This window comes from Thalassophryne amazonica, chromosome 16 (genome assembly GCF_902500255.1).
Source record: "Thalassophryne amazonica chromosome 16, fThaAma1.1, whole genome shotgun sequence".
In the NCBI taxonomy this organism is placed as follows: Eukaryota; Metazoa; Chordata; class Actinopteri; order Batrachoidiformes; family Batrachoididae; genus Thalassophryne; species Thalassophryne amazonica.
This window is the reverse complement of record NC_047118.1, coordinates 72,500,739-72,515,920: the sequence shown is the minus strand read 5'-3', so window position 1 is coordinate 72,515,920 and position 15,182 is coordinate 72,500,739. Positions and strand designations below refer to the sequence as shown.

General features: G+C 37.9%; 1 protein-coding gene across 1 annotated transcript in view; it reads right to left on the bottom strand.

The window, feature by feature from the left end:
* Nucleotides 1-7,801, bottom strand: part of LOC117528756 — a 103,425-nt gene extending 95,624 nt beyond the window's left edge. The window contains 3 exon segments of the mRNA XM_034191387.1: nt 356-2,210; nt 3,457-3,744; nt 7,743-7,801. Coding sequence (XP_034047278.1) covers nt 356-2,210; nt 3,457-3,744; nt 7,743-7,773 — 2,174 coding nt within the window. The 5' untranslated portion in view covers nt 7,774-7,801.
* Nucleotides 7,802-15,182: the final 7,381 nt, after the last annotated feature.

The following is a 15,182-nucleotide window of genomic DNA, read 5'->3' as shown; positions in this document are numbered from 1 at the left end:
TCACCAGTGACATGTCCCATTAATCATAATGCGTGGTAACAGGTCGCGACAGTTCCTGAGGACATCTGACGCCTCTGCACTGAATCATCATATTTGTGAACGGCGGACAAGAATGCATACTTCATGGCAATGGCGACTTGTCATCATTATGTGTAAACGCAGCATAAAGGACTAAGACAGATTTGAACCATGGAACTTCACTATGAGTCAACAGTTCTAACCACTAAGCCACAGTACTGCACAAGAGAGTATAGCGTACTTGAAAGGAATTTGAGTTGCGTTGGTGGCTTTCGAAAGTCAAGAATAAATTCTTGTGGTTTTGTACATTTCAAATCAGTGACGAATAGCAACTTACAGTGCAGTTGTTGAGGCTTTGACCAAAGGCAGCATCCTCAGGAGAACCTCCTCTGAGTTTGAGTATTCCTTTAAGTCAAACACATCCAGTTCTTTATCAGAAGACAGTAACACATAGACCAAAGCTGACCATTGAGCAGGACAGAGATGAATTCTGGGGAGGTTTCCTGATCTCAGGTAGTGCTGGATCTCCTTTTCCAAGGAACAGTCCTTCATTTCGCTCAGACAGTGAAACAGATTCATGCATCTCTCTGGTGAGGGATTCTCTCGGATCTTCTTTTTGATGTACTGGACTATTGTTGCATTGGTCTCTGAGCTGTCTGCTGTCATTTTCAAAAGGTCTTGTAGGAGATCTTGATTGGACTTCAATGAAAGGCCCAGGAGGAAGCGGAGGAATAAGTCCAGGTGTCCATTTGAAGACTGTAACGCCATGTCTACAGCATTAATGCACAGCTTTGTTGTTGATGCTTTTGTGAAAACTGTCAGCAGACTTTGAAGCATGGACCGAGTTTCAGACAAAATATCCTTTTTGTCATTAATGAGTGACATTATAACATGAAGAGCAGCCAAAAACTCATGAATACTCAAATGGACAAAGCAGAACGTCTTGTCCTCATTCAGCAGCCCATCCTCCTCTTTAAAGATCTGTGTAAAGACTCCAGAGTACATAGATGCTTCTTGACAATGAATGCCACTCTTCTTCAAGTCTTTCTCGTAAAAGATGAGATTGCCTTTCTCCAGATGATTAAAAGCAAGCTTTGCAAGTGACTTGATCATTGTGTTGGTCATGCTGGTGCCATACTTTAGTTTTGTCTGTTTCATCTGAAACAGGAGGAATTTTATGTACATCTCAGTTAAGGTTTTAGGGATTTCTTTCATCTCATCTTGGTCTAATGTTTGCTTGAGAACCGTGGAAGTAATCCAGCAGAAAACTGGGATGTGGCACATGATGTTGAGGATTCGGGATGTCTTGATGTGGGAAATGATTGGGACCAACTGCTCATCGGTGAACCGTTTCCTGAAGTATTCCTCCTTCTGGGAGTCAGTAAACCCTTTCACCTCAGTCAGAATGTCCACCAAGTCTAGAGGGATCTGAATGGCTGCGGCTGGTCGCGTGGTTATCCAGAGACGAACAGAAGGCAACAGTTTCCCTTTGATGAGGCTTGCCAGTAGCTCACTCACCAAGAACGGTTCATCAACAGAAAATTCTTCTACGTGGCTTAAGTCAAGTTGAAGGCGGCTTTCGTCGAGTCCATCAAGCACGAAGAGAAGCTTAAATTCACTCTTGTCGTAGTTGGTGTTTCCTGATGCTTGTAGTTTTTTGAAGATGTGATTCAGAACCTCCTCCTTGATGTCTCTGGTTTCTCTAATACATTCATGAACAAGTTTTGCCAAAGTAAGCTTATTCCCCTTCAGTAAATTCAGCTGTCGAAAGGTAAAAGGGAACATGAGGTGTACATCGTGGTTGGCTTTTCCATCAGCCCAGTCCAGAATAAACTTATACACAAGGAATGTTTTCCCGATTCCTGCGATCCCAGTTGTCAGCACTGTTCTGACAGGTGTGTGGTCTCCAGAAGGATGTTTGAAAATATCATTATGATGAATGGATTTCTCAGATCCTCCTCCTTTTCTGCACATCTCAATCTGCCTGACCTCATGCTGACTGTTGGCATCAACCTTCCCGTCGTTTCCATCCACGATGTAGAGTTCTGTGTAGATGTCATCCACACGTTTCTTATCCTTGCACTTTAACCACCCTTCTGTAATGCACATGAACTTATTCTGGAGGTTTGACTGCAGAATATGTTGATAGGATGTGATTGATTGCTGAGGTTCTGCTCGTTGCATTGGCACATCTGTATGGTACAAGCCACAAAAAGAGTGTGAAAGAAAGGTAAAGAGTAAAGGTAAATACAGAATTTAATTTAGATTTTTGACAAAGATACGTATTTGCCATGTTAATTAGTGCATGGGTCAAGCAGGTTTTCGGTACGACACTTACAATCCAGCCTCAGTGTACCATGGCCTAAACAAAAATATATGATAGCCATCCAAGGGTGGTAGCTACAGCCATGTAGGGGTCAATGAAGAATTACACAGAGGTCAATCTTTTAAAATGCTCCAGTCTTACAAAGACATATAACACATTATTTGTCTGATCATAGCAATTCCAAGAAGGTATAGTTTGGACCATCTGTGACTGAATCCTATGGAGTTACAGTTTAAAAACAGTAAAAAATAGTGTCAAAAGTCAGTTTCAGTTTGTAAAGGTAAAGGTAGGTAAAAGGTAAAGCTGCTCTAATTTTGGTAAAAAGTGATGCAAAGTATTGGTTAAGTTAATAGGATTTTATAAAGGAATAGTTTGCACAATCTGTCATGCTTAGTTATCATGTTACAGGGTAACGTGTCACATGTCATAAGAATCCAATGGATGGCAACCTTACTTGGAGGTTAAACATTCAACACAGTCAAAACTATTCCATTTATTAATCCTTTTATTTCAACCAATAATTTGCATCATATTTACTGAAATTGGAGCAACTTTTACTTTTGACCTCTGTACAAACTGAAACTGACCTTTGACACAATTTTTGCTGTTTTTACCTCATAACTCCAGAACATTTAGTCATAGATAGTCCAAAGTATACCTTTTTGGAATTGTTATGATCACACAAATAATGTGGTATATCAACATGACTGGAGCATTTTTAAATTTTGACCTCTGTGTAACCTTTCATTGACCCACTACCTGACTATAGCTACCACCCTGGGATGGCTATCATACATTTTTGGGTAGGTCATGGTACATTGGCTAGATTCTAAGTGTTGTTTAGTCCCCTTAAGTGGTATCAATTAGGTCAAAATTGATGACTAGCTCATAGACTAAATCACACAGTCCTGGCTCCCAGAGTCTGTTTCACTGGTTTGCCATTTATTAGTCAGCTGAAGTGAGGTTGAGCAGTGACATAATGACTTCAACCTGTCTACTGCAATTATACAACTATACCAATCATGGGGAATTGATTTGGTTTAGTGTAAACTGAATGCTTAGTCTTCAACTCTCAGGTGCTGTCCAGTCTTATAAACTTATGCAGAACTTACTGATTGATTCAGAGCTGCTTCCTGAAAGAGACTCCACCAAATCCAGTCTGTTGATCTTCGTCAGAATCTCCACAGTGACCTGCAGACCTCTATGAAAGTCATACGTCTGTACTATCTGGTCCACTGTTTCCTGCCTGTTGGCATTGTCCAGCCGGCTCTTTGGAATAGCTGGGAACCCTTCCACAATGCCGCCATCCTTCAGGTACCATTGGAACTCCTTGAACTCCTCATTCCCCAAGTCCTGTAAAGTTCTCAAGAGGAGCTTTGCGTGTGTAGCCATCACTGATCCTTAATCAAAAGAGGACATTAATTTTGCTTTTGCTTTGATTCCATCTGACTGCAGCTTTACTGGTGTTTAAAGTTTTATAGTGTTCATAGACCGACGACAAAACTACATAATATAAAGACAAATATAGGAAGATGAGCCATTGACAGGAATTATAATCCAAACCTAAATTATTATTGTTCTCAAACAACAATCTTTCCAAGTGAATTTACATCTCTATCATTAATATCTTACAACCTTCAATTCAACTCAGTTATTGATTAATGGCAGAACTGTATATACAGAAATAGATGTAAATATTATTTGTAACACAATGTTTTTCTTGGACTCAGATGAAATCCCAGTAATCAATGGCCTTAAGATCAATAGTAACTCAAAGTTCTATTTTGGTGGGGGGAAGTTGGTCCTGCTTCCTTTGATACCGCTGATCATAGAATTTTGATCTATCAAATCTTGTTCTGGTTTTCTACATATGTCAGCTATAGAACCGCTTAGGTCTCAATTAGCTGTATCAAAATGGAAAAAGCCAATGCTCAGGAGTTCCACAAGGCTCAGTTCTTGAACCTCTGTCCTATACCTTCCACATGCTGCCACTTAGCAGAATTATATAAAAATACAATGTGTGAAATCAGTTTTATGCTGATGAGATGCAGCTTCCATGTCTCTCTATGGTGATGATCTGAATCCCGTAAGCAATTGTGTTGATTACATAAATTACGGATATATCAGCAAATGTTTTACAACTGAATAAGACTGAGATGATGTCATTGGTCTTGGAGGGAAAAAAATTACTTGAGCCAAGAGTCATTATCTTTGAAAAACTGTGATCAAACGAGAAATGTCCTTAAGAGTTATATCAGTGGCATACCTATGACAATTGTCCATGTTTCTCTGTTTTTATGGAGTAATGAAATGTGTTACATCAACAATTGCAACAATTGCAGTAGGACGCAAGGGTAGGCTTTGAACCTATGTAACTAAATCCAGGCCAAAAGTATTGTAATCTGAAAATAAAAAAAGATTAAAAAAATAAATTTTGAAACTGAAAATTCAATGTTTGTTCTTGAATTTTATAATCATTTAAAAAGTATTATCAAAATAAAAATAAGATATATATTTTTCAGTTTAAATACATTTTTGATTCAGCTCTGTAATTATTTTGATCAAATAATTTATTTTCATTCATATTTATTTTTTTCATCTCCAGATTTTTTTTTTCACTTTCAGATCTTATTTTTTCAGTTTCAAACTTTTGGCCCCATTCTGGCGTGGGAAGGCGTGGTTTCGATTAAGAGGGGTGTGGAATTGTGAGTGACAGGAGAGCAATCAGTCCTCACATGATGTTAAGTTATGTGTGTTAAGTCATTATCTATCAAAGTACCCACATTTCCTGAAAGCAACATCATGTGAGGACTGATTGCTCTCCTGTCACTCACAATTCCACGCCCCTCTCAATCGAAGCCACGCCCTCCCACGCCAGAACGGGCCAAAATTTTGAAACTGAAAAAATAAGATCTGAAAGTGAAAAAAAGATCTGAAGGTGAAAAAAAGAAATATGAATGAAAATAAATTATTTGATCAAAATAATTACAGAGCTGAATCAAAAATATATTTAAACTGAAAATATATATCTTACACTTATTTTTATTTTAATAATACTTTTTAAATGATTATAAAATTCAAGAACAAACATTGAATTTTCAGTTTCAATGTTAATTTTTTCAATTTTTTTTTTTAGTTTCAGATTACAAAACGTTTGGCCTGGATTTAACTCCAGATGAACCCAGGACCTTTCCAAGAGCAAAAAAGCATTGCTTAAAGTTTTGGCTATTATAGCTCAAGAGACAAAAGTGAGATTCTCATTTCAACCTCATTTTAGTTTAGATTTTGTCTCTGACAATTTTACAACTTGATGAGAACTTTTTTTTTTTTTTTAACAGGAGGTTAAATTAAGATATTGTGTATTTTTTCCATGCTGGAGACAAAACTGAGAGACAGGAGAAATGAGCTGTCCCATTATGGTTTCACACTGAACACAAAGTTGTCTAACAAAGTATTTCCTAGCATTAATTTTGTTTACACACACACACACACACACACACACACACACACATTATATATATATATATATATATATATATATATATATATATACACACACACACACACACACACACACACACACACAGGTACTACAGCTCAATAAATTAGAGTATCAATGAAAAGTTATTTCAGTAATTAAACTCAAAAAGTGAAACACATATATAGATTCATCACACACAGAGTGATATATTTCAAGTATTTACTTCTTTTAGTTGTGATGATGGCTTGCAGCTAATGAAAACCCAAAATTCAGCATCTCAGCAAATCACAACATTGTAAAAAAAATCAGTATTGTAGACTCATGCTGTCACACTTTAATCATCTAAATAATTGAAAGCACCTGCAAAGGTTGCCTCTCAGTTCAGCAGGCTACACAATCATGGGGAAGACTGCCTACTTGACAGCTGCCCAGAAGACAGACACACCCTCCACAAGGGGGGTAAGCCACAAAATTTCACTGCTGAAAAGACTGGCTGTTAAGAGTGCTCTACCCAAGCATATTCATGGAAAGTTGAGCAGAAAGAAAAAGTGTGGTAGGAAAAAGCTGCACAAGCCACAGTGTTGAGAGGACTGTGAAGCAAAGCCCATTCAAGAATTAAGGAATATTCACATGGAGTGAATAATGTTTTAAAAAGGGATAGTTTGCACCATGTGTCATACTTAGTTATCATGTTACAGGGGCATATGTCATAGAATCCAATGGTCTTCAATATTGTTTGACCTTTACTTTGGACGGTAAACATTCAACATGGCCAAACTATTGCAGATATAAATCCTGTTAGCTCAACCAATAATTTGTATCACTTTTTACCAAAATTGGAGCAACTTTAACTTTGCCCCCTGTACAAACTAAAATTGACCTTTGCCACCATTTAGCTGTTTTTACCCCATAACTTCATAACATTCAGTCAAAGTTAGACGAGACTATACCTTTCTGGAATCTTTATGATCAGATGAACAATGTGGTATACATTTCAATGTGATTGGAGCATTTGTAAATTTTGATCCCTGTGTAATTTTTCATTAACTCCTACTTGTGCACCTATTGAAAAATCAAGTGGATACTCTGGTTTTTCAAGTAATGTCTAAGGAGTATTTGTGCAGAATTTGGTGCTTGTATCACCATTTCAAAGATTCCCCTGTAAATATTCTGTTATCTTCTGAAATGACAAAGTTGCAAAACTGGCAACATGATCCTGACTATGTCCACAAATCTTTAAACTATGTAGTTGGCAGCGTGGCTTAGAAACAAGTGTGTCACAACTGACAATTTATTTAACTTATGTTTAAAGGTGTCTGGAATATTTTAATCCTACTACCCTGCTCTGTTTTTGTTTGTTCCTTTACAAAGAGATTTTGGACTGTGAATAGTGAACAATTTACCAACAGCCTGTTGCACCGACTTCATTTTGCCACCGGATTGCGCTTATTTTTGCTTGTTAGGTGAGAATAATAAGATGGAAACATTTTTGAGATCTCCTTTGTAATTTGCTTTTCCTCTGTGTCTTACTGCGAGACAAGAGCACTCACAAGTTCCAAATACAAGCATTTTTAAGTTTTACTTAAAGTTGATTCAAAGTGTATAGATTTGTTCAACTAATACATGTTTGGAAGCAGTTCCTTTGGACATTTTGCTATAGATCAAATCCTGTATAAGCTATCTCTGAATACATTTACACAAGTCAAAAAACATTTATTTTAGTACAAAATATTCATCATCTATTTTTTGTACTTTTAACCTTACAAACTGTATTCCAAAACTATAGTAAACATCTGGGATTAAAAAAAAAAAGAAATAAAACTTTAAAAATTTCAATGTAACACATATTCATAGCTAGCCAAGAAAAATAACAGATAATTTAAAGTAGAATTTTATGTTATAAATCAAATCACTGACCTGGTTGTCCGCTGTTAAATTGCTTTTGCATTGTTGCATCATGAAATATCCAAACAACTAACTGTTTAAAGTGGAACATAAAAAAAGAGGAACTAAAACTTGCTGTTGTGTCTTAATCATTTCAACAGCCTGTCTTTTTCTATGCACTGTAAAAATTATCAGACTGATTCAACTTAAAAACTTAGGATCAATTGTTGCCTTAAAAACATAAGTAAATTCAACTTCAACAAAAGCATTTATTCAACTCAGGAACCTAAGTTATATAAGTTGTCAACTGTACATCTGGAAAGTATTCACAGCGCTTCACTTTTTTCACATTTTGTTATGTTACAGCCTTATTCCAAAATGGAGTAAATTTATTTTTCCCTCAAAATTCTACTCACAACATCCCATAATGACAATATGGTGAAACTTTTTTGAATTTTTTGCAAATTTATTAAAAATAAAAGACTAAGAAACCACATGTACATAAGTATTCACACCTCTTTCTCAACGCTTTGTTGATGCACCTTTGGCAGCAAGTCTTCTTGAATATGGTGCCACAAGTTTGGTGCACCTACCTTTGGGCAGTTTTGTCCATTCATCTTTGCAGCACCTCTCAAGCTCCATCAGGATGGATGGTGAGGACATTCACAGAGTTGTCCTGAAGCCACTCGGGTTTCGGGTCACTGTCCTGCTGAAAGATGAACTGTCGCCCCGGTCTCCCAATTCCTGCTGTTGAAAACATCCCCACAGCATGATGCTGCCACCACCATGCTTCACTGTAGGAATTGTGCCTGGTTTATTCCAAACATGACGTCTGGCATTCACGCCAAAGAGTTCAATCTTTGTCTCATCAGAACAAAGAATTTTGTTTCAGGTGCCTTTTGGCAAACTCCAGGCGGGCTGCCATGTGCCTTTTACTAAGGAGTGGCATCTGTCTGGCTACTCTACCATACAGGCCTGATTGGGGGATTGCTACAGAGATGGTTGTCCTTCTAGAAAGTTCTTCTCTTTCCACAGAGAAATGCTGGAGCTCCAACAGAGTGACCATCGGTTTCTTGGTCACCTCCTTGACTAAGGTCCTTCTCCCCTGACTGCTCAGTTTAGGCAGGTGGCCAGCACTAGGAAGAGTCTTTGTGGATCCAAACATCTTCCATTTATGGATGAAGGAGCCCACTGTGCTCATTGAGACCTTCAAAGTAGCAGAAATGTTTCTCCACCCTTCTCCAGATTTGTGCCTCCAGACAGTCCTGTCTTAGAGGCCTATAGACAATTCCTTTGACTTCATGCTTGGTTTGTGCTCTGACATGCACTGTCAACTGTGGGACCTTATATGTAGACAGGTGTGTGTCTTTCCAAATCATGTCCAATCAACTGAATTTACCCCAGGTGAACTCCAATTAAGCTGTAGAAACATCTCAAGGATGATCAGTGGAAACAGGATGCACTTGAACTCAATTTTGAGCTTCATGGCAAAGGCTGTGAAGACTAAAGGACTACTACCCAAGTGCAAGGTCTGTACGGGAAAATATCAGACTGAGGTTTAAGTACGGATGGAGCATTATGGAGCTCCATGCAAAGAACACTGAGGTCTGATAATCCCATACAGACCGAGCAAGCGAGGCTAATAATTAGTTTATTATATGGCTATTATATATATAAACGTGCAAACCTTCAGTATCACCTGAATATGAAAGCTGCTGATGGTTTTGGGCTCGTAGTCAGAGACCTGTTCACTGCACTTCCATGAAGAACTTGCTAACAGATGGTCCGATCAAGCTTTCAATCTGTGTGTTTTTTCTGATGCTGTTTAGATATTTATGGAGTATGTTCATGGCCAACTTGGTTTTTCTAATCGTGTTTTTACCTTTCTGGTTTGTAACAAATGGGATACACATTTTGGACTGATTGTCATAGTAACCGGTCAGATACACTCAAAAAACTGACTCACTGGATTGGATTTCCATCTAATAAATATATGTAATCCCATCAATTATCTTGCATGGATGTGCTTTTTTTTTAGTTGGGGCTACATATATTTATTAGATGAAAATCCTGCACGTAATTGAATTGAGTTCATGCAATGAGTCATTTTTTTTTGAGTGTATGGAAAAATGTCAGAACAGAAATCAACCAATCAGAGCATGTGTAGCGTTGCAGCATATAATAATTATATATATGTGATTTCTTAGCTTTATTTATTTGTCAAAAATATATATATATTTTATCCATTTTGGAAAAGTGAAGCGCTGCGAATACTTTCTGGATGCACAGTAACATCAACTAATCAGTGAGATTTGCTCTAACTGTTATATATGGGCTGCACCAAGGGCTCAGCACTGCGGTATTGAAAAAGCAGATGCACGTGAAAGGATTTCTTATGCAAGCCACATCTGACTCTGTTGCACTATGTACTCTGCAAGACAGTGCTATACTTAAGACCAGGTTTTTTGGTGGTCTAAGGTGCAATAGACAATAATAGTAATAATGGCAATAGACAATATCAGCGTACCAGCACTGCGCCAATCACATCTCAATTTTAGAGCAACACTGCCACAAGTCCAAGTGGGATTGTGATGAAGAAGATGGGGACACTGGACATAAAAACGACAACTATGCTGGGTGGAAACTAGCAGTGACACTTGTGCTGGGCTTTGCAGTAGGTGTGCAATAGGACTTTTTTATCTTCACCTGAAGTTAAAATGTTTTGTGAATGTGTGATGACCTTACTTGTGTGAAGTGCCTTGATGTAGCTTTGTTGTAATTTGGCGCTATATAAAATGTAATAATAAACTGAAATTAAAATGTGGGTAGTGTTGGGAAACTTCAACCTTCTCAAAGCATGCAATCTATAACAGTTACAGGAAGAGGTGACAAGTCATTATAGGCTGCTGGGCACTGACCCTTTGAGAAATACAAACACGGAACCTGTGCAGGACGTGCCCTCCAGGAGGAGGACTGATAGCACCTGCTCCAAGAGATTTTGCAGAAACCTGAAAAAGGAGGCACATGTGGACATGCACAAGGTTCAACGTTCATTCTGCATTTGATGGAAACTGAAAAGTTGGGCTTTTTGAATTAAGAATAATACATACAATAAGGCTGTAATAGCCTCACCACTAACTCATTTTGTAAATCATTTTTCCTGTAACTATACTTACAGTGGGGTAAAAAAGTATTTAGTCAGTCCCTGATTGTGCTAGTTCTTCTACTTAGAAAGATGAAAGAGGTCTGTAATTTTCAACATAGGTACTCTTCAACTGTGAGACAAAATGAGAAACAAAAATCCAGGAAATCACATTGTAGGATTTTTAAAGAATTTATTTGTAAATTATGGTGGAAAATAAGTATTTGGTCAATAACAAAAGTTCAGCTCATTACTTTGTAACATAATCTTTGTTGGCAATGACAGAGGTCAAACATTTCCTGTAAGTCTTCACCAGGTTTGCACACACTGTAGCTGGTATTTTGGCCCATTCCTCCATGCAGATCACCTCTAGAGCAGTGATGTTTTGGGGCTGTCATTGGGCAACATGGACTTTCAACTCCCTCAACAAATTTTCTGACGTCTGGAGACTGGCTTGGCCACTCCAGTACCTTGAAATGCTTTTTACGGAGCCACTCCTTTGTTGCCGAGTGGTGTGTTTGGGATCATCGTCATGCTGGAAGACCCAGCCAAGTTCAATGCTCTCACTGATAGAAGGAGGTTTTGTCTTAAACTCTCACGATACATGGCCAGGTTCATTCTTCTCTTAATACAGATCAGTCATCTTGTTCCCTTTGCAGAAAAACAGCTCCAAAGCATGATGTTTCCACCCCCATGCTTCACAGTAGATATGGTGTTCTTGGAATGCAACTCAGCATTCTTCTTCCTCCAAACATGACAAGTTGAGTTTTTACCAAAAAATTCTATTTTGGTTTCATCTGACCACATGATATTCTCCCAGTCCTCTTCTGGATCATCCATATGCTCTCTGGCAAACTTCAGACGGGCCTGGACATGTACTGGCTTAAGCAGGGGGACACGCCTGGCACTGCAGGATTTGAGTCCCTCTGTGCGTAGTGTGTATAGACTTTGTTACTTTGGTCCCAGGTCTCTGCAGGTCATTCATCAGGTCCCTCCATGTAGTTCTGGGATTTTGTTCACCGTTCTCATGCTCATTTTGACCCCACGGGATGAGATCTTGCGTGGAGCCCCAGATCGAGGGAGATTATCAACGGTCTTGTATGTCTTCCATTTTCTTACAGTTGCTCCCACAGTTGATTTATTCGCACCAACCTGCTTGACTATTGTAGATTCACTCTTCCCAGCCTGGTGCAGGTCTACAATTTTCTTCCTGGTGTCCTTCAACAGCTCTTTGGTCTTGGCCATGGTTGAGTTTGGAGTCTGACTGTTTGAGGCTGTGGACAGGTGTCTTTTATACAGATAACGAGTTCAAACAGGTGCCATTAATACAGGTAACAGGTGGAGGACAGAAGAGCTTCTTAAAGAATAAGTTACAGGTCTGTGAGAGCCACAAATCTTGCTTGTTTGTGGGTGACCAAATACTTATTTTCCACCATAATTTACAAATAAATTCTTTAAAAATCCTACAATGTGATTTCCTAGATTTTTTTTTTCTCATTTTGTTTCCCACAGTTGAAGTGCACCTATGTTGAAAATTACAGAGCTCTCTCATCTTTCTAAGTAGGAGAACTTGCACAATCACGGACTGACTAAATACATTTTTACCCCACTGTAGTACTGACAACAGATACAGCAAACTTGTGTGTGTGGCTGTCTCACCTGCTCACCAGATACAGTGCCCTCCAAAAGTATTGGAACACTTGGTATTTCACAAATTTGTTTCTGCCACTTCAAATACAAAAAATACAAAAAACTAAAATGATCTTCCTTAAACTCAAACTGAAAGCAAATCTCTACACCTTGATAGAAATTAATTAAAAATATAAAAGCCAAAATGAGAGTTTGCATAAGTAATGGATAATACCCGCAAATAATCGGTTTTATTGCCAGTTTTCTAAGACATGTCAGGGATGGATACATGAACATTTCCAAGTCACTGAATATGACTTGGACTTTATTTACATTGGTTATGAAGAAATACAAACAGTATGGGACTCTATGGTAAATCTGTATGGAGTAGATAGTTCTCAAAAACTGAATGACTGTGCAAGAAAAAGAAGAAGTTATAAGTCTGTGGATGTGATTGGAGAAATTGTGCATTGTGCGTTTTGCATTTTGTATTCCCAGTACAATTATACAGCTTCATGATGAAGTGGTTTCTTTCACCAAAACATCAAATCTAGGCTTGCATCTCAGATGTACCTAAACGGCAGCTAAGCTTTCAGGTCCCCTGTGTGGATTAGAGAAGATACAAAATTAATTCAAATGTGTGCCCCCAGTTCTTTTTTTTTTTTTACAGTCATTCATGCTGTATACTGTTCAGTCATTCCACCCTGAAAAAGAACAGTTCAAAGACATCATTAAAAGCACCAAATTACCATGGCATTCATGCCCATGATGAGTGCATGTAAACGTCTGACCACAACTGTACACACCACAGTGTGTGCTGTTACTTAACATAATATCTTAAATTCCAACAATAAGCAAGACAGACAAATAAAGGTATGTTGAACAACATATTGGATGTTAACTGTTTGGGATTTTTGTGCATTGTAGTAGTGTGCTTTAATTACTAGTGTTTTTATTTTGATATTGGAGTTTATTTTGTTTAGTGTGTTGATTCCTGGTGAACTCCTATATCAATAGTTAATATTATTATATTATTGTGGCTATTTTTCAAGATGACTACCAATGCAAACTGTCAACTTATGAGGTTCCCCCATTTAACAATGTAAATGTCCTTGTTAAAGTCTTTAGAATGATCAAATTAATATTAAATTTAAATTGAAGATGAGACGCTATCATAATTGGATGTCTAAAAGTACCTTTGCCGTGGGAAAAACTGTTGAAAAATTTTTTATTTCATTAGATCGCTCCTCTGTCAAACTCAGACCTTTAGAAAGCAATTGCTACTCGTTGTAAATGCAACATGTAAATAAAAACATCTTACAAAATCAAGGTAACAGATCAACAAATATCATCTGCACTTGATTTCTTAACAGAACTTTGACATCACATTTGAAGAACAAATGAAGAATGAAGAAGAAGAACTGCTTTGTAATTTCCATACAATTATCACATTCAAAAAGACTGCAAATAAACTAAAACATCATAAATGTCAAAACTGAAACAGTTATAACAGCATATTGTCAAATAATGACTTTTCTAAACTAAACTAAAATCTACATAAAGAAGCATTTAGGTAAAACGTAATTGCCAAGTAAACATCACAGAACTTGTCATTACACTTCAGAATTGCAGATAAAAATAAAGAATCCTGTGGGATTAAGTGTGGAATGAATAAGAAAACTAAATCATGAAAGTAAGAAAAGGTCAAAAATGAGATCTAGAAATGATATTGAAGCCACATTTGAAATGTAAATTATCCTTACATCTAATGTGCAGGTACAATGCCTCTTCAAGTAAATTAACATTGCATTCTCAGCCTTATATCTATCCTTTCTTAACAACAGTTTTCAATCTTTATTTCAATTTATTGTCATTTATATAGCGCCAAATCACAACAGAGTTGCCTCAAGGCACTTCACACAAGTAAGGTCTAACCTTACTAACCCCCAGAGCAACAGTAGTAAGGAAAAACTCCCTTTGAGGAAGAACCCTCAAGCAGACCAGACTCAAACTCAAAACGAATATACAGGAAAAGTTGTTGGTGCACAGGACAGGAGGGTCTCCAGCACAATTTCCACACCCATCTCTGGATGGAGCTGCACTTTAAACAGAGAGAAAAAAAAAACAGAATCAAGCATCAGAAAGACAAGAAATACAGAATAATTTGTCAGCATTAAAACAACAAGAAAAACAGTAAATACTAAGGTGATCGCCGGCCACAAGCCCTGAACTTCACTAAAAGACAGAGAATTTAGGTAAAGTTGAGGCCGCGGCCCACTCCATTTCCTAATAAAGTTAATTAAAAGAGGGAAAAGCTTAGAACTATACTATGCCAGTATGCTAGCCATACGAAAGGGAAAACAAGTGCATCTTAAGTCTGGACTTGAAAGCCTCCACAGAATCTGACTTTTTTATTGACGCAGGGAGGTCATTCCACAGAACAGGGGCACGATAAGAGAAAGCTCTGTGACCCGCAGACTTCTTATTCACCTTAGGGACACAAAGTAGTCCTGCACCCTGAGAACGCAAAGCCCAGGCCGGTACATAAGGTTTAATTAGGTCAGCTAGGTAGGAGATGCCAGTCCGTGAACAATTTTATAGACTAGTAGCAGAACCTTAAAATCTGATCTCACTGGGACAGGAAGCCAGTGAAGAGACGCCAAAATGGGTGTAATGTGGTCGACTTTCTGCTTCGTGTCAAA